At 31.1% G+C, this 25423-nt stretch overlaps 1 protein-coding gene across 12 annotated transcripts in view; it reads right to left on the bottom strand.

Annotated features, from left to right (window-relative positions):
- Window positions 1-20815, bottom strand: part of LOC113402934 (sodium/hydrogen exchanger 3) — a 37181-nt gene extending 16366 nt beyond the window's left edge. For 4 of the 12 annotated variants that reach the window (XM_026643298.2, XM_026643305.2, XM_026643303.2 and 1 more), the window contains exons 1-2: window positions 20542-20792; window positions 3903-4229 (exon numbers count right to left, since the gene is read on the bottom strand). In XM_026643298.2, coding sequence (XP_026499083.1) covers window positions 3903-4013 — 111 coding nt within the window. In that variant the 5' untranslated portion in view covers window positions 4014-4229; window positions 20542-20792. Of the gene's footprint in view, window positions 1-3902; window positions 4230-20541 lie in introns of all 12 variants that reach the window. The other 8 variants (XM_026643306.2, XM_026643304.2, XM_026643300.2 and 5 more) reach the window with 7 other exon arrangements.
- Window positions 20816-25423: the final 4608 nt, after the last annotated feature.

The following is a 25423-nucleotide window of genomic DNA, read 5'->3' as shown; positions in this document are numbered from 1 at the left end:
TACTTATTAGATCATATATTATTGAAAGGCCAATATATGTTTAAATATGTTCGTTTACATATAAAACGGTTAATATTGTAAATTTTGTTTGTGCATTTTTAAAAATTTTACGTCATCTTGATTATCTCCTTAGAATTTAATATTGTCTGATTGAGCAATTGCTGAGCTGAATCAAAATAACCGAAAATATTTACAGCGGTTGGATTTCATGGTGACGTTAACGATAATTTCTATCCCAAAGATGAGTTCTTGTTAAAATCTACATTATATAATACAGTTTCTTAAAAAAATTGCACCATATAAACTTACTGTTCAACTATATTATAACTTTTACAAAATTATATTTATATGATAACTACAAAGGCGGTTTAGTTTAAAAATAACAGCTTTCTATTTGTCTTTAAATTATATATATTATGAATGTATGAAAATTAATTGATTCATTTTTAACCATTCATTTCATTTGAAATGTTCATAACTCATACATACAGGTAATCACTTTTAAATATTTGCTGTTATATTTGTTATATTTCACAGCAAACATATTTTCATCATTTAATTTCAACGTGGTCTTAGTATTTATTGGTACTTATTGTCGTTGTAACTACTGAATTTCCTGATTTCAGTTCTACTCGGTAGAATCTACTTTACGAAGCGTGGTAGCTTTACATGACGTACGACATGCGTACTGTAACATGACGATTCAAAAGTGATTTTATGAGACTACTTGAATAAATAATATTTTCATTAGATTTGATAAAGGAACACTGTTAATAAAAGAAAAGTTTATATTTTTTTTTTTATTTAACTCCATTAGTAAGTTTTCATTTTTGTTCCAAAAGATACATATTGTTCTGAATAAAGAACACGATAACAATAAGTTCAACGATAACTGTTATTGTATACAAATATCTATTTTGTCTAACCAACCAAAGTACTTTCGCAAAAAAACTTACATCACAAGTAAAGGTAAGAGCCTATTTTATAACGTACAACAACTGATTTTCAGTTTCATCTTATACATCTAGTAAAGCTTAATGTTATAGGATAATAAAATAAAGCTAACCTTTAAATATATGTTTTTATTTAATCAATATTATCAGCAACTACTACAAATGAACATATATAGAGATTCATTTTATTTTGTATTTCATTTTAATCTCTTTTTACATTGAATTATTTTCTAACCTACTTATATAATAAAGGTAAAAGTTTATGAAGATAGATGGGTTTGTTACTTCATCACGCAAAAAAATTGAACTTATTTCGATTTTAATTGAAATTTGAAATAAAAATAGCTTAAATCTTGATTTAACGCATTGGCCACTAAACACCTGCCCTGTTCTCCTTATATTTTTGTATGTGAAAACGCTCTTCGTATTAAATATTAATAGGTTATCTGTTATCATGCTACAAAATTTAACGATGCTTTTGGAATATGAAATTTTATAGTCTAAATTAAAAAAAAAAGAAACTATTAAAAAACATCATCAATGCGATATATAAAGTATAGATCGTTATCCATAATTTTGGTAACTTATTTAAACCATTGTTTAAATTCTGCGGAGTGAGGCTGAATTCTTGCCAGCTGCAGATTGTATCTTGACCTTTCTGCAGACACTTTGCCGGTTTATGTGACCTTGGCAATAGATATTCATTAGACTTATCTTTATACATTTTGCTCCCAATAAACTCTAAATTATTATTATAAAATAAAAAATATTATAACAAAACATAAACATTTTTCTATTTAATCTTTAAGACCACCAGAAAGAATTTTACCTTTACCAGTACCTACATAATATTAGACTTAATAAATATATATTCGTTTTGGTATCAGTCTGTAGGTTTGTTACTGCTGATGTAAGGCCACCTTCTTTGGAGTGGAGAAGAGTGGAGAAGATTCTACCATACTGTTTCGGCGATTTGAATGGTAACACATCAAGAAAATTTCCTTCACAGCCGAGCACTAGAAATTGCTTGCCACAGGGTTTTGTGGGTTTCAGTCTGCAATTTTTGAGACTTACTTTTTTAACCACTGAGCTATCTTGGCTCAGTTTCTATCTAGTTTTTTTATATAAATGCATTTATCACATTGATTTTTATCGGTAAGACTTTTACCAGACCCGAGTCTGGATAGATCCCTTTGGTTAATCTACCGCAAATCAGCAATGTTTTGTATCAACAGGTATAAGACAAGTAATACTAAAAAGCAAAGGTGAACTAAACTTTGTTCACAACCAAAGCCAACATGAGCGCAGATGAGACCTAAATAAGGGAACTTTATTCCAAAACTGGACATTATCTTTTATAAAATAAACGTTACGATTATTTTAATAATTTATTTGAGATAATTTTTTAATAAATTCTCAGCATCGAACTTAACAGAATAAACTGTAAGTTCAATAGATATATAGTTCGATAGGAAGGCAATCGGAGAGAAATGAAGTGCGGGACAACCTGATTAAGTATTTATCAGGCACGGAAGTGTAACTGCAAACATCTACGGGCTACTATTGAGAACTTCTAGACAGGAAAACCGTGGCATTTTAACCTGCATCCTCACGTTTTGCAGTCGTACAAGCTTGCCACCATAATCAAATATAATTATAGTTAGTCTAACGCAGCAGTTAATTGACCTACAGGTTATGTATGTGGTCGTGTATTTCCATAAATATTTATTAAACTGATTTTTATTGAAATCAAATCATTTAATTTGTGTTTATAATTGGTCCGCAATCAAAAATATATCGTGATCGTCAACATAAAATGTCAATGCATTAAGCATGCAAGAAACATATTGTATCGGTTGAAATCCTGCCACGTGTTCTTTAAATGTATCGATCAATCCGCACTGGGGCAGCGTGGTAGATTAAGCTCCAAGCCAATAGAACGCCTGAACCCAGAAGTGAAATTTATTACTGTGGAGCGGTATACTATTTATTACTATTACCTTTGCACGCTACATTACAGAGGTTTAATACCATTATTATATATACAATGCATTAGAGCAGCGTAGTGGAATAAACTTTAAAACTTTAATTTTAAGGACAATACGTCTTTACCAAGCAAGTAGGACTTTTATTGTTTAGTGTTAATACTATAATGATCCGTGAATTCTAAACTTATTTAGATTGGAAAAGTAATTTTCATTGTTACTGCGAATAAGAAATCAATTACATACATGTACATACATTTCAAAATATTTTGACCTTGAATTTATTATCTTTCATTAGCTGTTTGTCTTTAAAAATAAACGTGTACAAAAATATTTTCATCTTTTGATAAAATAAAGTTTCTAGAATGTACATGAAAATATATCAGCGAAATGCACCCACGATTTTAAATGCTGAAACACATAAAGGTGCATGTGTAGGTACAATGCATAAAATAGTTCCACAAAACTATACATTATTTTTAACATGTACAATTTCCATACACAGGTATCTAACGGAATATTTCAATGTGATTTTTCTTCGAGACGTCTTTACTTGAAAATTGGTTCGTGTTAACGGTAGATATTAACACAATATAAAATGTGAAAAAAAAAATAAAAAAGATGTCGTTGTATCCTGGCCGAGATCGCAAGTATAACGAAATAAAAAAAAAGTCTGGCAATAGAGATTGCCTACGCAGCGGCCTCCTAGAGTCTTAGTTATTCTTTCGCGTGTTTTTTTATAACTATTATATCATTTTAAACTATGAAGTTGTATCAATGCATGCTGGACAAACTAAAAAGATGCCGAACGTTCTTGAATAAAATAACATTCAGTTTTAGCATCTTAATGTTGTTAATTTGATAAGAGAAGCCAGTATGGGCTAAACCAGTAAAGTAACGGTCGTTTGACTAACTATACTACACAAATACAGATATAGGTAATATAATAAAAATATATACTCACTTCGATAGGACTCGCTACCGCAACAGCTAGGAAAGCAGCAGCAGCCAAAAACTTGATGTAAGGCCTACATGCACGCCGACTCAGGTTCACTCCATGCTTGAGGGAAGTCATCGTCAAACTCGTTTCACCTCATAGATATGATTTAATTGGTAAAACACATTTACTCATATAACTTTACGGTCCCACTGTTTCAACATAATATTTAAAATTACACCTTACATTTGACTCAAGCTAAAGTATTATGCGTGTAAAGATTTATTGAGTTGTGGCTCGCGCTCAAATTATTTACCGTTTCGAATTTAACATTCACCATGCTGATAAGTATAGCTACCGAAGTCGTTGTTTAATGGCAATGCCAAGGCATTTGGCATTTGTTTTAGTTAAAACAACCTCATACAAAGACGGTGCGTATATTTATTAGTGTGTATTACATCTATCCGTATTTACATTTAATAAAATAATAACTACAATAAAACCTTTTTGTAACCTAAACAAACCTTCGTATGTGAATCGTGTAGCAATAACCAATATAAGTATAATGTTAATAGCTATAGCTATCGTCATATTTTATTTATTAAAACAGAGATTGAGAGAAGACTTGGCACTTTACTGTTTAGCTTTTTTGATTAATAATCATTTATTATTAAAAAGTGGAATTCCAATTAAGAAGCCCTTTTATATCTCTCCGAAACAGTTTGGTATAGTTGACAAATATTGTTTACAAGGACCTATTCACATTTAACTCATTAATAGTCTAAATTTAAAGCGAGTGAAGTTGCGAAGCGCAACTACTAATATTATATATCGAAACCTTCTCCGAAGCGTGCTGCATGTTCTGATGTAATAAGTGTTACGTATTTTGGGTTAGTAGTTGTTTCAGTTAGTTATTACAATAAAAACGTCTTCTAATTTATAAGTATAGATAAAGCTAATAGGCGTAAATAGAAAAACATCCTTTATTTATTCTCTTTAATAAGGTAATTTCTAAGTATGACTATCTAAGTGAAAACACTTCTGATCTTCATAAAAACTTATAGGTAGATTTGTTTTCAATGTGTGCAATTTTCTAACCAACAGACGTTTAGCAATAACATTAAGGACATTTAGATTCTTACAGGCATTTGCAATGATAAATGTTCGGTTCATGTTTTGAAGAATGAGGCTAAGTGTTTGGGAGCGACTTAGTGGCGACTAGGCGCCGCAATGCCTCGCCTTGAGACACTACAGGACATTTTTAGTGAGTTTAACCTTGGACCTTGTAGTTGACTACTATGAGAAACAGTTATAAATAATATTAGCGAACGAAATATATTTAACACACGTCGAACGTCGATTTTATTTCAGTCATTTTGCTTTAGGTGGCTTTTGTTTTCCATCCAAAATTATCTTAAGGAAAGTGGTGGTTGCAACCTACTCCTTATTATTAAAAAAAAATCATCAATTTCAAATTCTTACTTACCTTTAATTACTTTGTATATATATATAAATACTTTCCTTTAATTACTTTGATTATTTCAAGCAAATATATGTTACGTAACACATAATTAATATTTCTGATGTGAAACCGAAACAATTCTAGCAAACTATTTAAATTCAATGTTCTTCAAATAATGGCAACATTAACGTTGAAGTCGTTTACACACGATGCTTTGCAAGAGAAATGTCAACTACAGAATTTCTCTCGAACAATCTCCAACAGAGCTGTAGCCTCGTTTCGCAATCAAATGCCCTTCAAAGAGGACGAAATTAAAACGATTCATAAACACGTGTACACCACGTTGCTAGGGAATACAATGAAGTGCTTGCCGTCGTCACGCAATATCAGGAACAAACTTTCTAAATGTAATTAATTAAATAATGCTATTTTATTACTAAAGCTGAAACATAAAAAAAAAAATTAAAACAACCGCAATTATTTTGTAGCGAAAACTTAAAATACTGGCGACGGCTTCGTGCAGGCCTGTCTCGGTGGGACAATAATACCTTGTATTGCTCAGTTCCGGTTTGAATGCTGAGTGAGCCAAAATAATTTCAGTAGAGGAATATAATATATATCACTAGGTGACCCATTTACTAGACAGTAAATGGGTCACTTAGTGATATTTTAAAAATATAGGCAGATGGCAAAATGGACCACCCGATGGTAAGTGGTCACCACCGTATATAGACATTAGCGCAGTTAGAAATATTAACCATTCCTTATATCAATTTAATATTATATATTTAATATTATTCAAGTAAATATTATATAAATATTTTAAAATAAAACCGACTATTTGTGGAATGTAAATGTGGAACGTACTAGGTTTTATTACGAACAAAGCATATTGCGATCGTGATTGCTCTTATAGAAATAGAAGATAACTACGTCGTAACACGCGACACATTTTAAGGTAATCAAAGTTTACATCAGTTAGTTACTATGACTTCATACAAAACTAGATCTTACATATATTATATATCTACTAGCTGCCCCCCGGCTTTGGAAGGATAGAATAACGATTACTAAACGTTTATATTAAAGAACAAACATAATATAGAGAATAAATCTTGTTTATATGCCGGGAATTTTCGTCCTCCATTACAGATGATTGATATAGCAACGCAAATTTTAATTATTTAACAAGAAAAGATAAGTGCAATGACAGCGATAACAATCGAAATATATTTCATTCAATTCTATCCTACGATAGAGTAGAGTAGATAAGTCATTTTGCACTCACATTCTACAAGTTTGTTAATGTATGATCGTAGTACATTATGTCTTATTCTTATTTTAAACGGTACAACCCAAGGAGTCAGGATTATATCTACGACCTTCAGATTAGTAGGTGGTCGGTCTAGCATTATGGTTATGTTGGAACAACTAAGATTACAAAATTCGGTATTAAAATAACTCGAACACGAAAATTTATTGCTTTCCTTGAGCTCATTCAAGTCTTAATTTAAGAAACCTTATTTTGAAATTGAAATATAAATTTATTATTATTGATTACATAGAAGGAGGAACGCACAAATATATTCAATACAAAAATTCAAACTTAATAGGTAGTTAAAATTATTAGATAATCGCCTCTTCACTGCTTACAGTAATTGGATTTGGAAAGATTGAATTGAATATATTTTTTACGCTAATTTGTTTTTAATAGAATCAGTGGTAATGTTAGTAAGTCACTACAAAAAGGTTTTTCTTTTTTTTTTTGTAATAACGTAAACCTTCATTTAACTTAACTTAAAACATATAAACGTCGCTCGTCATTCCTTAAACTATTTCATTATCGTAAAACTAATTCATTTTTGACGACGTTCACCACCTAGACCTTTGATTTTATCTAAGACTAACCCTTGGATCCAAAATCAAGATCTAAATAAAAAGCGTATTCGGTATTTTGACGAAACTCGGAACTAGTCATTTGGCAGTCTTACCTACATTGCCACTAGAGCCTCGATAAAGCATATAGAGTATGTCAGCTCTGAGCGTGATCTCTTTCGATCAACATTTTAATATCCCGTCCCATTCTTCCTTTCTCTCCCTATTTGCTCACTTACGGTAAATAAGAGACTAGAGAGTGTACCATATTTGCTCATACACTCGTACACTATCTGCGCAATGTACTATAGTCACTGATATTAACCGCTCTTGAAAAAAAGTAAATTCGTTTACAAGGACCATTCCAAAATTTGAAATATCTTTTGATTATATTATTATATAAAACAACTCCTTCATAACAACGTTCCAGTATTTTATATTATAAAAATACTAAGCAGTGAGGCCTTCTTCTCGAAAGTACTATTATTCCTACTTTTACCAAAGATCTAAGACAAATCTCAGACTTTTATACACTTTACTATTGTTGAGCTATAAATTATTATCTTTATTAAGCGATTGAACGTTTCATTATATCTAAATATAAGTAACAGAATAAGACGGATTTGATAGACGTACGAAATTAACTATTCACGTGAAAAGTCTAGCGCGCACTACACGTGACTATTAATACGCTTACCCACTCTAATGACGTGTCACATACATACAGATGGAAGGGTGGTTTTCTACTTGTGTTAACACGTCGTACATTCATGTTAGTTAGTTATGCTAAATTGTACATACAATTTAGCATAACTGGTAAACAAAATATAATAGTAATATAGCCTATTTAAAAAAGTATTCTGCTTATATATTATTTATAATATATTTAAAATACCCTTTGTGGTAGGACTTTGGCAAGCCGGTATGGGTAGATACCATACACGGTATATATTCTACCACCAAGCAACATTACTTAGATTAGTTTTTTGTTTTGGTTTTGAAGGATGAGTACGCAAGTGTAACGGCAGGCACAAGAGCCATAACACCTCAGGTTCCAAGATTGGTGGCGCAATTGCGATGAATATTTAAATTTTCTTCCAGCGCCATACCATCAGATAGCCCATTTGCCAGCCCGCCTACCTATACTATAAATATATATTTATATATATATCACTAGAAATATTTGGTTTCATGTTAAAGCAGAATAAATTAGTTGTAATCGAATAGGCAATTATTGCTCGCATAATGTATGAAACAGGCATTCTGAAGGAAACACATGTATTTAGCTCAGAATATTACGGACCATACTTATACCCTCATGACCTATTTGTAGTTAGCCCTCAATACATTGTAGCAAATAGGTCGATACTCAAACTCTATGATTAGCTTTACGTTGTTTAATGGTAATATCGACTCCGGCTTGCCGAAATAATATAAATAAAAATATTTGTAGTAATATAGAAGTACTCGAGAAAGACAGTAAAATGTTTCCTCTGATATTTTCTATATAATACGAACTTTTTGGTTATCTATAACTTGTTAATGTCAGGATTTATTACTCTGAAAAACTTCTGGCGGTCGATATCCCATTTATTGCAAAAGTTTATAGATTTAATAACATCACGCTACAACACACGGGGATGCAGTAGTAAGGTTGAAGGCAGGTAAAATAACCTTGGTTAAATAAGTTAAAAACCTTCTTCTAAAGAATGGTAGTTTTACATAATGCAATTTACAACAGATAAAGAGCTACGTAAAAAAAGCGCAAAGACAAAAGACAAAATACAATAATAAAAGATATACAACGAATAGAAAAAAAATAGAAATGACATAAAAGGTGACTGAAATATCAAAAACGTTAAGAGAAAATTGAAGAATAAATAATTTATCTGTTCTGAAAAGTATAAAATTGGAATCATACGCACGATAACTTCAAACCAGCGGGTTTACAAGTCCGATGGTTCCGACACAGCTGAATAAAACTACATTATGTCAACCAACTCGGGTTGAAATGTCGTTTCAACCAACAGCCTCCTATACTTAACTGAATAATAAACCCTGTGTTTGATATAATTGTATATTTAATTTAGATTGTAGTGATAGTATAATTTATTTTAAGCCCAAAAAATCTGATTTGAACAATGGAGAAATGCAGCGAGTATTCTTGGTAACAATCTATGCGGTCATGATTTGTGCAGCAGCTTTTTATAATTTTATTTGTATATATATTTGTTCTGATCCTCCAAGTCAGTCGTTGTATAGTAGATTGTTTTCGATTTTTTTAATTACATTTCAGTTGTGTTAGCTTTGTTTCATGAACACAAATAAAAAAAATTAACGATGTCGGTTTTAATCAAAATTACTGCACAGATTTTTTCTATTATTAAGCCTAACGTAATATTATGTCCGTGTAAAGGAACTGTTTCTTCTTAAGTGCTTAACAACCGTTTCCTTCCTTAGAACCCTTTACCTACATCAACGTAACCGTACCGTCTAGAGGTTTGTGTTAAGTACTAACAATTAAACCAGTAGAACGAATGTCTTTTTTTGTAATAATAAGCTATATACATATAAAATTACTATAATGTGTCGATTAGCACCGATAAATTGATTATGAAATAATAAGGAGAAGAAAAAGCACAACACCTAAAACTATTTCTGAAATACAACGAATACATTTTATTGAGTACAGCAAAAACATTATTTGTTTTTCTAGATTAAGCACAATGTTCTTACTATGAACCTAACCTAACTTTCCCTTTATTTTTTCAATTTAAAATGAATTATTCATCAATTTATTTGTAATGTTTATTTGGCAGTAACGTCTGTTTCTCATTGTGGAAAAACAATAAAATCACGAACTAAAAGAAATAAGTAATTAACACGATCTTGAATTGACGTATTTTTTGTATACGTATTATTTTTGTGGATTCTATTAAAATTGCTCCATTGTTGTTTATATTAATTTTTAAACAATTTTAGACCTTGAACTTTAAATACCTAACAGTTTAATTTAGAGAAAAATACTTAAAATTTAAGCATGGTCTTATAAGTTGATTAGTTTTAAAGAAGTATCGCTCTTAGTTTCATGATTTTAGAGATCAAATCGTGCTGACAGTGCGCTTTAGAGGCTTTAGAGGTTTCAATGTAGCTCATTCATTACCAACGTCACATAAACGACTTGATGCGGTAATTAAACGTGACTGCGGCTTGACGAGGGATGGAAAATATTTTAGAAGCTGTTTTGTATTAACACAGTTTCAGTAACCATAAAAATGCTAGTCATTACTGAAACTGCTAATAAATGATTCCAATAAGCTGCCATTATTTAATTTTTTTAAGTATATTCATGAAACAAAACTAACACAATTGAAATGTATTTAAAAAATCGAAAACAATCTATTAATAGGTAGTACTGCCTGTTGCACCTCATGCAACTTTGTGTTGCAATATTGTAATTTTTAGTTTTAAGTTTGGGTGCAATAAATAATAAATAAATAAATAAATACAGTTGACTTGATTAGTAAATTTGTTTCTCTTTTATTAGTCTTTTTACTAACACTGCTTTACATCGAGGACCAGAACAAATATATATACAAATAAAATTATAAAAAGCTGCTGCACAAATCATGACCGCATAGATTGTTACCAAGAATACTCGCTGCATTTCTCCATTGTTCAATTCAGATTTTTTGAGTAGGTGAAAACGAATTTCCCTTCACATATAACAGGGTTATGATTTTATTGTAAGCTAGGTCATAATATAAGCTTTTTTATTTTATTTTTATAACACAAGGGCGGAGGGGCAACCTGATGGTAAGTGGTCACCGTCTTGCACAAAGCCCTACCACCAAGTAAACTTTTTTATTCTTATTTTTATAAAAAATCTTTTGACATATTTGAATTAATCTATTTATAATCTTTTTAATGTTTACACTATGTTACACTATTTGGATCCGATACTCCAACTTTCTTAAAGAATATACATATGTACCTATATTGTAAAAGTAGAGGACATTCGTAATGAAAAATATAGTCTATTAACTCAGTATAACTTAAATTATTATATTCAGTTCACCTTTATTGTATAATATAATAAAATCTCCTTTGTAATCATTATAATTAAATAATAATAAAAGTAAAATTATTATAGAAGTTGTCAGTGTGGGTACATGAAGTTACGCTCTGCGCCATTTTCCAGCGTTGAAATTAAATACATTTTTGCATATTTTGTTAGATTACCATCTTAAAATACATAATTAAATAACTTTATTTTTAAAATATAATAAATATGTTTATTTATTTAAGAATGAAGCAAAGATACGTGTTATGTCGTTCATTTGTACTTTGAACTAAAATGTTTATTAAATTGAAGAACCTCAAAACCAATTTATTATAATCTATACTAATATTATAAATGCGAAAGTAACTTTGTCTGTCTGTCTGCCTATGTTTGTCTGTTGCTGAACCACCGAACCGAATTTGTTTTAATTTTGTATTTAGCAAGCTTGGACCCCAAAGGAAGGACACAAGCCTTTTTATACCTAACACCTGAGACTAGCCTCTAAAACGCGACCGAAGCCGGGGCGACAACTAGTGTTTATAAAAATGTTTAAAAATTAAATAAGACATACCTTAATACGTCAAAACTTTAAAACATTTAAAATGAACTAAACGAGCACTTCTTTGGGTACATCATTATAGCTATTGAAAGCTAGAATAACGTCACCTGTATTTGACTACTCCTAGAATTGACAAGCACTAAAGGAATGATTGCTATTATGATGACCACTTCGTTGCCTAAAACGCCCTGACCTTTCAAGACACAATGATCTGATAGTTGTGACTTTCAGTGAGGAAATGCCTGGGTAATGAGGAAAGGCCGTACCCGGCCTAACTTCGTCCAGTCCGGAAGAAGCTAAGGGACAAAGGCAAAAGCTTTCAAACGGAAAACAATCTTGTCATAATTGCATTCCTCGTAATTTTAAAGACTGACCATCCAATCTATTCTTGCTCGTGGCTAAACTTGACGGATAATTACATTCTTTTGAACTGAAACTCATAATCAGACGGTTAAAACGGCATACATAAAATCAATACCGACTCTTCCGTAGCACACGTAATTAATGTTGTATATTCTATTAAATTTGTATGAAATACAGTTACTCGTAGTCTGAGATCGTAGTTTATTTTCAATTTATTTTTAAGTTTTTAAACAAAATAATACTAATATTAATAATGCGATAGTAACACTGTTGTTACCTTTTAATGTTTAAACCGCTGAACCTATTTATATGAAATTTAGTATGGCGATAGTTTTGGTCACGGGAAAGAACTTAGACTACTTTTTTAATTTACCCCTAAAAAGATAAAATGAGGGTAACGGTTTTTGTTCTATAGGTAGTTTTAAAAATTACGCGCGGGTTATAACCGCTGGTTCAGCTAGTCATAATATAATCTAAAACCGTAGCGTAAATTATCTCCGTGTTATCGATACATATCTAATGAACAAATAGGATTTCAAATTATCATAAACCAACCTTTTTAGTGATTTTGTATCAGTATAATTTAATAGTATCATATCATGATACAGTATAATTATTGTATCCGTTTGAAGTACTCGAGGTACTTCTCACCGTAATCAAAAAAGATATACATGCTTACAAAGAAAACAGATATTATATTTTGAAGGTTATATTATAGAGAACTATTCGGTTTGACTAGGGGTCTACAATTGATGCTGGAATTGCACTACTTAGACGTATAGTATATGTGATGCGCGGGAGAAATCACAGACTCCTATTGGCGTATTCTGCAATTTATCCAATGCGTTTAAACGAGCACGAAACTTTCTTGTAAAAGCTAAAACATTACCGTGTTAATGGTAAAACTCTGCTTCATATTTGAGTCAAAGAATTCAACAGGTTTCATTGTTCTATTAATGGAATTAAGTCCTCTGGATCTGTATTAAGAATAGATCTTCGACAAGGACCAATTTTGGATCAATTTTTGTTTTTGTTACATAAATAAGGAAGGAAGGTCTTCCTTTTTTATGTTAAAGGCATTGAATTGATTGCTTATTACTTTTTTAAGTTGTCAGGAAATAAGCTAATTATGACGATGTAAACAATGCAATTGCATGCATGCATGCCTGAAGCATTGCATGCATTCGAGCAACGTGGTGGAATATGCTCCAAACCTTCTCCTCAAAAGGAGAGAAGGCCTTAGCCCAGTAGTGGGAAATTTACAGGCTGTTAATGTAAATAATGCAATTACAATGATAAATAATTTAGTTCTAAATGTCATAAAAGGCAAAATGCGTACTGTTTGCTTTACCTATTAAGTAAGAAAGCAAAATTTAAAGCTAACTTTATACAATATTACTAGGAATCACTTTCAACTCGAAACTTCAGCTGAATCATTTATCGCCTACAACAGAGTCTCAGTTACAAAGCATACGCAGTTAGAAAAGTTAGACAACTACCTGATGTTTAAATTACTTTATTATTTATAGTAATTAAAGTACTTTGGATATATTCATAGTATTATGTCTTACAGAATTTTGCTTTGGGGTACAGATATTAAAACTGTTGACATTCTGTAAAAAATAGCTGTCTGATCTATTTATAGTTTTAAAACTTGAGGCTCCATTCGGGATGTTTTTAGTGAAGTCACAGTTGCTTCACAATATGCTTACAACGATATTATATACAAATGTTCACAATAATATAGATCTTTTACAACAAACAAAGACAATCATTGTTTACACACGAAGAGAAAAGGTGGTAAACTTATAACGTCTAGTTTCTGACTTCGCAAAGTCAATAGGTAACATGCTTCCTGGGGCACGGTATTCTTTTTTATAATAAGATTCCATATAACTTGGCCTATTAATAAAATTAAATCTCATGTCAAAAAAACATTAATAAATAATGCAAATTACTAAATACATGATTATATTAAAATTTAAAAAGCAGGATATTTATGTCGGAGTAGCAGGATGCCGAACAGTTGGGTTCGGGGATTGATCCGACATTTGGAAGACTATGTGGGCGTGCAATGGAGATATTCACAAAATAAAACATATTTAATAACATCTAATCATTGTATTAATTGATTCAATAATCGTACACCACAATAATATCAAAAGATTACAATAATTCATCTCGATTAAGAGCAAATAGGTTTGCAAGCAACCATCGCATTCGAGTAGCCTGTCAAAACATAACAACTCGCGTTGCCATAACACTTACAACTCCATTCGGGGTGACCCGTTCTTAAAAGTAAATCAGCCATCAAACATTATTACCAACTACTCGATTCATTAATTATCCAAATCAACAACCAAAGTAACCGCGCCCCGTTATATATATTAATTGAATTATACTCTTTTGTCATACGCTTTGCAATTAGAATCTTCTCGTACCAAAGATTGTAATACATACTTTTTAGACATTAATTTTACTTCTAATGTTCCGATAAGAACTTCGCCGACATTCACCGCCATCATTTTCCATGTATCCATATTGAATACCATATTATTCAAAATTGATCGTGACCAATGATATCACGTCAATTCAATGGCAAAGATGTTTATGTTCTATCCGATCTATTATTTTATATATATATGAACGTCAAAGGACAATAGATTTGAACTTTTGTTGTCATGCTTGCCAATCCGCACAATTCTGAAACTGTAGAAATTTTGAATTCAAACTATAGATTAAATGGTAATAAAAATAAATTTATGCTTGCAGATCTAACAGGTCAACTGATCTGTCTCAGATCTCAGGATTAACTGATATATTATTTAATTAATTGGTCAATTATAATTAATGTATTCCGTCACCATTATATTTTTAATACTTAACATATTAATTTAACTGATATCAAAATGAATGCTGGTTTCTGATCGTATTTAATGCATTTGTAATTTAATCATACATATAATTATGTATTGTACCGTGTCGTATTAGGAGTTTTTGGAAATTTTGTATATATGTTGTCGACACACACGTGAATGTTTCCGATATAGTGATAGTTGATAAAAAAGAAAAGAAATTTAAAGACGAAATAAGATCGATATTAAAGTTAAATCGATATTATTTTGAATGTAATATCTTATTTCAAAACAAAAAAAAACGATAAATAAATTGGTAAATTTAAAATTAATCGTTTTTCTAGATGTTTTATAAAACAAATAACCATTGTTGCTTAACTATTAGTTGAAACTCAATATTTTTAGAATTTAATTATAGTGGAAATGGATATAAGAATTATTAATTAAGAACTTAAAATTTTATTCTATTATTTTAAGAGATTTCTGAAATAAAAAAATGACTGAAATGTTTCATTCCATAATAGACTCTGATTTAAAAACCGATAATGAAGAAAATAGGGCCTTTCTTATATAAAACAAGCTGGAATGGTTCATAAGAAAAATGATTCTCATACAATGAGTGGAAACTCATTCTGTTGAACGTTTAAAAATAGACTCCAATGCATATGCTCGTGTTTTCCATTTGCCCAACCGACTGTGTCAGATTGCGGACTGTTTGTACACGTTGATAATACCAGTAATTTTATATATAACATAAATAGACTGTGTGGCAAACAAACAACAAAAACAACAATCTTATTGGTATTATTAGTTTTGTAATTAATTTTAATTTTATCCTCAGAATTTTGTAAATTAAAGTTTTTCATAAATTTTATCATTTTAATTAAATTCAGTAGAGTTCTAAGCGCTGCTAGTGTAGTGCTAAAGAAAATTTAAAAGAGTTTTAATTTTAGATTTTTCGGTAAAAAGGTAAAAGCTGAAAAAAGTTTATTATGGAGACAAATGTGAACTAAGATAAGAGGACTAATTTTGATAAAATCACAGTTCACGTTCGTCTGAACTTATTAGTGAGTATATCCTTTATGGTTTTTGCGGAATACGTTCGCAGTCCGTGGCAATTACATTCATCAGCTCTCTAATGGTCTGCGGAGCCGAGTGCACTGATCTCAATCATCTCGTCGCTTCAGAACATTCTAGACATGATGAGGTTGCGGTCGAAACTTCGACCTAGTCATTTCAAACGACAAATTGGTACCCCTAGCATATACACTTCGATATCGCCAGACTTGTGGGTTCGAGCTATGTTGTCTATTAATACTGAATTTTCGTCGATGTTGATTATGTATGAGGAATCGAAACTTCCGTTATGAATCGATGTCTAGTCAGTGTACCGTTTATACAGAATGATCTCTAATGCGACATAATCCAACAAATTTATTCCTGCCCAAAATAAGGTGTGATTTCTTCAAAACATGTCACTGCAAAGCATTCTTTCAAATGTACTTTAAACATCACCGCATTTTTATAACCGGCCATAATATATTAATATTATTTTCGTATTGTGTCTCAAATAACTCCAGACAGTATACCGTATTTTTTGCAAATAACTATATTATAAATCTAGCGAAATCTAATAAATTAATATCTAAATAATACTTTATCTCTTATTATTATAGCTATAAAGATGCAAATTGTTATTAAGAAGTATTTGTATTCATGCAGCCAACCTAAGTTTTGTAGTCTTTAAAACAGTGCATTGACCCGGTGGTGTCCAGACTTATTGTTAAGTACACTAGTCTAGCTTAGTTTTATCTGTTTTGTAAAGCATAGCTAATCCTACGGGATTACAGCAAAATGTGCAAAGGAGTTTAAAGATAGCTATCTCCCTCCCATATTAGAAACATAAAACTAAATAGACTAGAACCCCGTTTTTAAAATGGAACAGTTAACTATTATTACACTAAAATAAAAGTTTAGTTTTATAGTAATTTTGTACAATAAAGACTTTATATGTTTCATTGCTGGGCAAAATAACTTCTGTTTTAAAGCGTATTTCTGCGCTAATGCAGTACATGTTGACATATCTACAATTTACGAGTATAGTAATATGTTATATGACGCATGCAGATTTTCTCACAACGAATTCCTGCACCGCTGACCAGGAGCTGATTTAAAAATACAAATGAAACACTTTTTCGTGTTTTTTAACTCACTGATAAATATTTTTTATCTGATTGCACTGAAATTTTGTACACACTTTGAATGCTGGTTCATATTACAAACTAAATACGTACATATATATTTTTTTAATCTATACTAATATTATGAATGGGAATGTAACTCTGTCGGTCTATCTGTCTTTATGTTGCTCTTTCACGGCCAAACCGAATTTGATAAAATTTGGTATGGAGCAAGCTGAAATCCAAGGGAGGGCAAAGGCTACCTACCTACCAGGTTTACCTAATACCTGACGACCAACCCCTAAAACTAGAGTGAAGCCGCGGCCGAAAATTAGACATATCAATAAATGAGCAGAAGGAGTTATTGTGTTCCTTAATTAAACAAATATAACAGGCATTTTGCAGTTTCAAATGTTTTTAATTAAGACTATGTTCTTCATTTAAATAAAATAGTTTTTATACTGAAACTTGTTTTAAGTTTCATTACTCAAATACGTTTTGCGTTTTGAAATTCAATCAAGTCAAAGCGCTACACATTGAAGTCTGCATAGCATTCGCTGTTGTTACGTTAATCGTCTGGCGATTTCCAACGACTTTATTTATTTCCTTAGTCGACCTTCATACCATACGTATTTACTTAGTGGAATGTTAAAAAGGTAAACATGAAAATATTTACTCGACCGTGTTATTTAACAGTCTACGAGTTTACGATGAAAAGTTGTTTATACGTCCTGAAATAATCGTTGTTTTAAAAAAAAAGTTTTAAGCGAAGTCTGTTGTATATTTTAAATACTGCGTTTTCTAAAGCTTTCTTTTTCGGCATTTTTTACTCTTGATTTTTCCTATTTTCATTGAAGTCATATAAAAAACCCTGTGACACTTATAAGACAACAAAGACATAAAGCGCGATTCTCATTGTTACTATAGAATTCGATCGAAAATTTAATGGATTATGAAGATTTTCTATGCGAAGAGTATTACATAAATGATTTACATGGAAAAGTTGTGTTATGTGTGTGTAAAAAACATCTCAATAATCATGCAAAGACAATGGATAAATGCTTTTTGTAAATACAAGTCAATTTATCACAAATAAATTACAATTTATTTTTATTTAAAAGTAAAAGCTGATTTTAAATGTCCTACTTCGCTGGGCTATGGCCGTCCCTCCTTTTAAATAGAAGGCTTATACCACCACGCTTCTCCAATTCACTTTTGGTCAATTTATATTCAATAATCAAAAATAAAATAGCATTTATACGTATTTATAATTTGTCGCTACTTGATTTCATTTATTATTATTATTAGTTATGATATTAGTATTTATTAATATTTTTTACGAATTATATAATGTTGTTTCGTAGTGAAAATTCATGTTTGTACAACATTAACGAACTTCTATACACTATGATTTTACAGAAATATAAAACCTAACATGAATGGATAATCAATGAATATAATTATGGATAAATAATATGAAACTTAAATTAAATCCTCTAAGAAATATTATGTCCTATTCACTAAGACTATTCCAATGATCTGTAAGACGATGAGGAATTGGGTATCCTGCTGATTCTAAATTTCAGGGTCACGTCAGGGCTACCACATTATTGTAATGTCATTGTTATCACAGGACAAAGATACACATACATACAGAGACACAGTTACTAAATTTTTTAATCGATCAAACCGCAGACTGTCGAAGTTTCTTGTTTCTTTAATCATAGCTAAGAATGTTTCCAGTCATAAAAAACAAAATGAAAATCGGTACATCCGTTTGAGAGTAACGTTAACGATACACATATACACACGTTAAACTTATATGTAGCGGTTGAAAAGCTATATTCTAATATAAATATTGGAAAAAAATTAGAGTAATTTTTTCGAAAATGGTTTTAAAAAACACACGACTGAATATTTAATAATATATACATTTTAATAAATATCTAGATTATTTGACCGACACTAAAATAGTATGTTTTTATTCAGATATGATATACGTATAGTATATATAATACACAACACAAAAATAAACATATATGTTTATAAAATAAACTTTTATCGTATTTTGCAATTTTAATTACAAGTTTCGATGCTTCGAGAATATTTTAAAAACATTGAAAGTAAAATAAAAGTTATATCCTTAGCTATTTGATACTTTTAGAGCTTAACAATATTTTTATACTTCACGAACTATATTAATGCGTATATCTATCAAAGAAGACGGATCACAATTATACAACTTTGCCACCCGATCTTGCTTATTCTTTTATTTTCAGATATGTTACAAATTATTACTGTATTTATAATGGTATATAACTAAAACAGATATGGTATATATACATATACAATCATATTTCGTTTTAAAAATCATTATATATTCAACTGATTCTTAGTTTCCAACATATATTTCAATTGTATTGTTATTGTATTTGATATGAAATATTGCCTAATTCGTAATAAATTGTAGTACTTGTGCTTAAGAAACGTAAGGTTAAATAACATAACAAGCTATTGACTTGTCTTCGAGGCTTTTCAGATGTACATTAAAGCTGATCGTATTAGAAGGACTTAACGCTTAAAGAATGCGGCAAAAATCTACCGCTTGATAGGTACCCTATGTCACATATTGTTTGATTAACGGTTGAAGGTTAAAGTTGCCGCAGGATACAAATCTTAACCTTGTCTATACAAGTACTGGGTAAAGTCTATTAAATAAATATTAGTATTATAAGATACTAATCTTATAATACTAATATTTATTTAAGATTAGTATGTAGTATTATAAGACAGATATCGAAATAGGAATAAATAAAATATCTCTAAGTTTTGAATGGACGCAACTTGGTTATTCGTCCGGTTTTATAGCTATTCCTAATTAGATCACCGCTGATCAACAAACTAACCGAAAATAGGATCATGTAAGCTGTTCAGTTACGTCACGACAAGGATTGCGTTATATAATGATAAAATTATTTTCCAAGCTCACAGCTGTGCTATATGATCAAAACAATGATCGTACTTAGATATACGACGTAAGACACACATTTTCGTACATAGAACATAATTAGTAATCAATATATTTTTTTGTTAATTTAGTTTTAAATAAAATCAAAATATCAAATTTTATCGTTATATCGACCAAGGACTACTGTATATTTCTGAAACGTCCCGGACACCGCGAGAAATTGGGGTAAATAAATGTATCGATTTTAAACATGTTGCCGCGAGACATTTACGTAACGCTACGATAAAACACCGTTACCTACAGACACAGAGGCATAAATTATCCAAACTATAATAACTCACAACCAGATGTATATTCGTGATTGTCGGCGATCATGTGTTTGCTATGGTCGCCATGTTTATGGTGATGACCGCATCAGCATAGGGAATGTTAAAATCGAAAACACTGAACTATTACACGTCTGATAACTAGTTGTTTTATTACTTGTTTATATTCCAGCTTAAAGGACTTATTTATTTAAATACTGTGTGGTTGTATTGATCGCGTTGGGATACGTGGTTCGCGCTGGCGGCCGATAGAGCCGCGACTGTCCGCCCGCCGCAAAACGCTTCCTTTACGTCTGCGCGCTCGCTGTTGTGTTTCCCCCTTCTCTCCCCCTGAACAGGGATTCTTGAATCCAGATCCACGTGAATAACGTTGTCAATAAACTTGCCAATGTATCATAAAATATATCTCATTGAGCCTGAAATAGTCTCGGACGTTTTTAATGGACGATGTTGTTCATTAAATTGAACTTTGAATTTCAAAAATTCCAGTTTTCAATTTTCTGTAAACGAACGCAGCAGATGTTGATTTCCCGCGAGATGTTCATTAAATAAAAATGTTCGAATGGAAAGAATTGTTCGGCGTTAATATTGATACGACTACGGACAGCATGTTTGCCTACAAGAATATAATCAAAAAATATTATTATTATTACTTTCCATAAATATAACGAACAATACCAATGCATATAATATTATTCAAACTACGCTTTTTAAAATAAAATATCAAGTTAAAATAAGAAACCTTCAATAAAATCTAAGCCCTAGTGAATAAAATCTAATATCTGTACCAAATTTGTTAGCAAAATTTCAAACTAAATTTATTTAACTACGAGTTGTAGTTCAAAATTCACTGGCAAGATGAACATTACTGATTAGTTCGTGTATTATTGGAATACGATTTAAACTGCTATCATAACTTTTTATTATATTGCCTGACATTTCGACAGAATTGGACCTGACGGGTTAGAACGCGTTCATCTGAACCGATGATTGCGTGTTCAAACCCAGGCAAATACCACTGAATTTTCATGTGCTTAAATTGTATTTATAATTCATATCGTGCTCGGCGGTGAAGGAAAACATCGTGAGGAAACCTGCATGTCTAATTTTAAAGAAATTCTGCCACTTGTGAATCTGAAATTGAAACTGAAATTTACAGGCTGTTACTGTTGGACCTGACATGGTTTCGAGCTTACTGAGAGCTCTGCGTGCCTTTTGAAGTCAACTGAACAATTGTATATTCGTCTTCATGTCTTATTTACAATCGATCGAAAAAATCTTTGGGTCATGGAAATAACTCACATGGAATGGCTTGTAGTGAGTTTTATCAGGTGTTCAGCTACTGCGGATTTGTTTGTTTGTTTATTTACTTATTTTAAACTGCTTTTATGTTTCCTCTTAGTTCAACCAGTATAGAAACTGTCTGTTAGCTATATTTGGTTTTATAAACGCACGGAGTTTTGATACAGAATTACATCCTTTTTAATTTAAATTCAAATTTATAAAACTTTACCTTTAGTACGCAAACAGTTACCTCACAAACTTTATTACCTCGAGGGCTGAATTAAAAAAGTAGCCACTATCCTACTCCGGGACTCAAATTATATACATATCAAATTTCATATAAATCGGTTCAGTTTAAGCTTGAAGAGGTAACAGACAGAGTTACTTTTTAATTTATAATATTAGAATAGATTTCATAATCTTAGCCAAAGGTCTGAAAATAGCTTTTTGAATCACTGGGTGGTAGGGCATTGTGCAAGCCCGTCTAGGTAGCCACAGGTACCATCAGATATTCTACTGCCAAATAACATTACTCAGTATTGTTGTGTTCCGGTTTGAAGGGTGAGTAAGCCAGCGTAACTACAGGTACAAGGGATATAACAGCTTAGTTCCCAAGGTTGGTGGCGCATTGATATAAGGAATGGTTAATACTTACAGCGCCATTGTCTATGGGTGGTAGTGTAACATAAAAAAGGGACTACTCTTTCCTGATTCTAGCACGTTATATGTACGCTATTTGATAAAACAGTTTTTTAGTGTAGAGTCAACTTTATCGGCCACTTACTTTCATATATGACAATACGATGACAAATATTTTTTATCGAATTGAATTAGTGCATTTTCTTGAGTATTATTATAATGCTATATTTAGATAGATCTACGCTAGTGATAATTATCTCATATATAGTATTTGGCGCAATCAACCTTTGGCAAGAAGTTTATTAATTTATGACTCAACGCATGAAACAAATATGAAAATCTTCAGTTCAATAATCATTAAAATGAGTCATTCAAAATCGTAATCAGGTTTTTGACTAGTTTATGTACGTGGAAACATATTATAAATTTAAACTACAATAAACTCAATATAAATTAATCATAAATATAAAATGTTAAATCATAAATTAATTATTATTTATCAAAACCAATTTTTAAAATACTTGATATTTTTGAGCTTTGCTGTAACATATACAGAAACATCTTTCGTGTGGTGGTGTGGCGGATTGCCTAAAATTCCAAATCCTCACAGTTAAACAACACGTCCATCCTAAAACCTTAAGCTTAGTATAAAGTATACAATCTTTAAGATATATTAAAAGTACCAAAAAATCTAGAATAAATAACGTTATACATTAATGACTATCTCGGCTCAATCTAAAACAGTTGTTTGTACAGTTAGCTTATGCAGTGAAGGAAACCATCGTAGGAATACTTTCATGTAATGGATGGTTGTCTGCTACTGGCATTGGAGCAGCGTGGTAAAATTAGCTCCAAACGAGAGTAGAAAAGAGAATAGGCCGTTAATTTTAGATATTAATAATGTATCTGACTCTCAAATAGTTGCAAAAGTCAAAATAAATAATGTAGTTTACAACCAAATAATAAGGATTTGAAAACTTACAATACGATTTTGAAATGAACACGCTTGAATTATATATTTATTCGATGACTCAGTGCAGGTGATCAATCAAATCGAATGACCCAGTCGTGTTGAAGAAAATTGATTTGTAAATTTTATTCGAATTGAACATTCTAGAAAATATGAACTCTTCCAAGAATTTTGCTAAATAATCATAATTTGGAATTGGATCGACACAACTTAATGGGGTTTTCCATGAAAAATCTCTCAGTAGTAGCTGGCCATAGCAGGAATTGATTGCGCCTTTCGATACCTTTCGATTTCCGGTCGTTACGGACTGCCGTTCCATTAGACTATGAAAGTAAAGGGTCCAACCAAAGCCTCTGTTTGAGCCACGCACCTGTGAATTATAATTATAATTAATACGTGCCTGACTGACATAGTATTCGGTTGAGGCCTCAACGGAATTCCTCGTATCCTAGATCATAGTAGTATTTCCCGGTTCAAACGCAATTTCAATTCTTTAGGCGGAAAGCGATAGCTTTCATTTTTTTAATGTCATAAACTCGTATTTTAAAAGTACTATTTATTTTTGCAAACAGTACCCTACAGACCGTAGGATTTTAATTTGATCTTTTATTTATATCAATTGTATCCTACGCTAATTACGTAGTAGAATATCGGTAGAAGCGTAGCGGATTTTGTTCTCGTATAGAGTTAAAGCTAAAGATATGTTACAAGATATACAAAATAATTATATTTTTATTATATCTTAAATGAAAGTAATTGAACACTTACTCCACTGTTTTTAACATCTACGTATATAATGTTGTATCGCAAAAATGTTTTATTCTTCAATGTTTAGTATAAAAGTATTTCCTACATTTTCTTATATAATGCATATCGTGCCTCAAGCCACATATAATACATCCTGTATTGAGTTGGCGAAGCCGGAAACTCGATTTTATAAGCTTATCTTTACTTCTCGTGTTTACACAATGTTTTGTCAGTGTTTTGATCAAATTATTAGGGTAATATATAATATATAAATTTAGATATTGACGTAAATATATTGTGTATAAACATAAAATAATATCGTTAAACCATCTCGAAGGTTTTTAACATAATTTTTACCAGCTATTGTGCTAATTATAATACTACTAGCGACATTATTTTGATCTATCTACTAGAGTTCAGGCAGTTTTTTCAATGTAAGCGCAAAAAATGTATTTATTTACGACATCATTTCAGAAACCTCTAAACATATCAGGGTTTCTCTACTATATTGTGCATGCATTATTACCTATAAAACTTCCTCTTGAATCAATCTATCTATTAAAAAAACTGCATCAAAATCAGTTGTGTAATTTTAAAGATCTAAGCATTCATAGGGACAGACGGCGGTAAGCGACTTTGTTTTATACTACTCGTATGTACTGATTAGACAGCTTTTTTTCTAAGATATTTAAAATATTATATTTTCTATAATTGAAGTGTTAGCCCAAAATAAGACGTTACTTTTCTAACCGTTTATGGTGCGGAGCTATTTAATATATGTACATCAATTATTTGTTATTGAATATTGATCGACTTTAAAGTAAAAATAGTATTTTCCGTAAGTGCAGTTGTAAAATTGATTCTCGGCACCAATCCAATAAAAGCGTACTGAACAAATCCAATTACTAAGGGTGATTGAGAACATGGCTGGATTTAGAAGTAGCTTCAACTTTAAAGTCACTAATCCGCGCTTCACACCTTCCGAAGTCGACAGGTTAATAGCCAGTTTTCGCACTGCCCATTTTTCTGCCAAAGTGTAGTGAGAAATGCTACCGAAGACTTAATTAAAACTTTTGTTTTTATTATAAGTTCACACGAAACTCGTAAGATAAAATTGACTATTTTTCTGAAAATAGTAAATAGAAAGATTATTGTACATTGTATTTATGAATAACAAGTTATCGCCGGATGCTTCACTGGCGTATTGGGGGTTAGCCTATGCATACCACGCTTGGGGTATAAGCTTGCTTCATACTA

This window comes from Vanessa tameamea, chromosome 16 (assembly GCF_037043105.1).
Source record: "Vanessa tameamea isolate UH-Manoa-2023 chromosome 16, ilVanTame1 primary haplotype, whole genome shotgun sequence".
NCBI lineage: Eukaryota > Metazoa > Arthropoda > Insecta > Lepidoptera > Nymphalidae > Vanessa > Vanessa tameamea.
This window is presented reverse-complemented; position numbering and strand designations above follow the sequence as displayed.